Source organism: Mus caroli, unplaced genomic scaffold (genome assembly GCF_900094665.2).
Source record: "Mus caroli unplaced genomic scaffold, CAROLI_EIJ_v1.1 scaffold_25590_1, whole genome shotgun sequence".
NCBI lineage: Eukaryota > Metazoa > Chordata > Mammalia > Rodentia > Muridae > Mus > Mus caroli.
In genome coordinates this window covers 2,366-3,538 of record NW_018390918.1, presented here as the reverse complement: position 1 = coordinate 3,538, position 1,173 = coordinate 2,366, and the positions used below count along the sequence as shown (strand labels likewise).

At 49.3% G+C, this 1,173-nt stretch overlaps 1 protein-coding gene across 1 annotated transcript; it reads left to right on the top strand.

Annotated features, from left to right (window-relative positions):
- Positions 1 to 7: 7 nt before the first annotated feature.
- LOC110288894 (uncharacterized protein C2orf78 homolog) lies at positions 8 to 1,171 on the top strand (the record flags this gene model as incomplete). Its single annotated transcript, XM_021155133.1, has 1 exon — positions 8 to 1,171. A coding segment is annotated over one exon (1,164 nt), but the record flags the coding sequence as incomplete, so codon positions are not given.
- Positions 1,172 to 1,173: the final 2 nt, after the last annotated feature.

Below are 1,173 nucleotides of genomic sequence, written 5' to 3'. Positions count from 1 at the left end.
CCCCCTGGGTCTGGAAGAGATAGGAACACTGGACAGTTTGATGGTGTCCACTATTGACTTTGCAGATATCACTACATTGGTGACAGATAGTCACCTTCCCCAATTCTTCAACTTCCTCACCAGTTTAGATCAATACCAAGATACAACAGCAACTCAATCCAAAGACTCCACAGTCATCTGGAGGGATCAGACCCAAGAAAACTCCAGAGTCACCATTGGGTCCTCTGATCATGTGAGAAAGAAAGACCATGAAGCCTCTGAGTTGATTGATGGANCTCCTCAGGNNAAAATCCCAAANTGGNATCTAGTAGAGGAAGAAGGGGCTATGGCCAGTTTNGGGGTCAGTGACANGGCTATTGACAACATGGCAAAGGACTTGGAGGGCAAAGCTCCCAAAATGTCACCCATCAGGCCCAGCAGAGCTAGGGGAAAAGGGCAAGACAAGACCACATGGACCAGAGAAAATAATTCCAAGAAAACAGAGGAGCTCAAGAAGTCAAGGAACAGAGTCAAAGCTGAAGAGCCCACCATCCTGAAGACCAAGATAAAGAGGGATCTACCTGAGCTCAGCCACAACAGCTTTAAAAAGCCTAGAACTCACCTTGGCACGCACATGCTGGAGTCTGTGCAGGTCTTCTACCCTCTGGGGAAAAAGAGTGAGAAGAAACCTGCCACCACTTCTTCCCAGGCTCTGGGAACTTTTAGCAGCAACAAATATCCTGGGCCAGGCCCAGCCACAACAGTACTACAGGATATGCCACATGAGTGCCAGGGCCCTGACAAAACTCCAGGCAAGGTTCAGAGAGCAGAGAGCAGTGCTCTCAAGGAGTGTCCATCTCAGTCTCAGTATGAGCTGCCCCCAGCTGGGAAGGTCAGGTTAGTACCTCTGCCTTTCCCAACCCAGGANCANCCTCAAGCCAGACCTGTTTNNAGAAAGCCCCTCGATNTGGCTTCATACAGGCCCACTACAGCTTACTCTGAGAGGTGTCATTTTCACTCGGCTCAGCTTACCACACTAAAGCCATCACAACCACCTTCTATCAGCAAATCTTTGATGGCTTCTGCCAAGCCAGCTATGCCAATTTCTTCCAGTGCCACACAATCGAATGTAACCAATATCACCCACAGTAGCACTGTGCCTCAATCAGGCACCTTGAGGCCTACATCCTATAG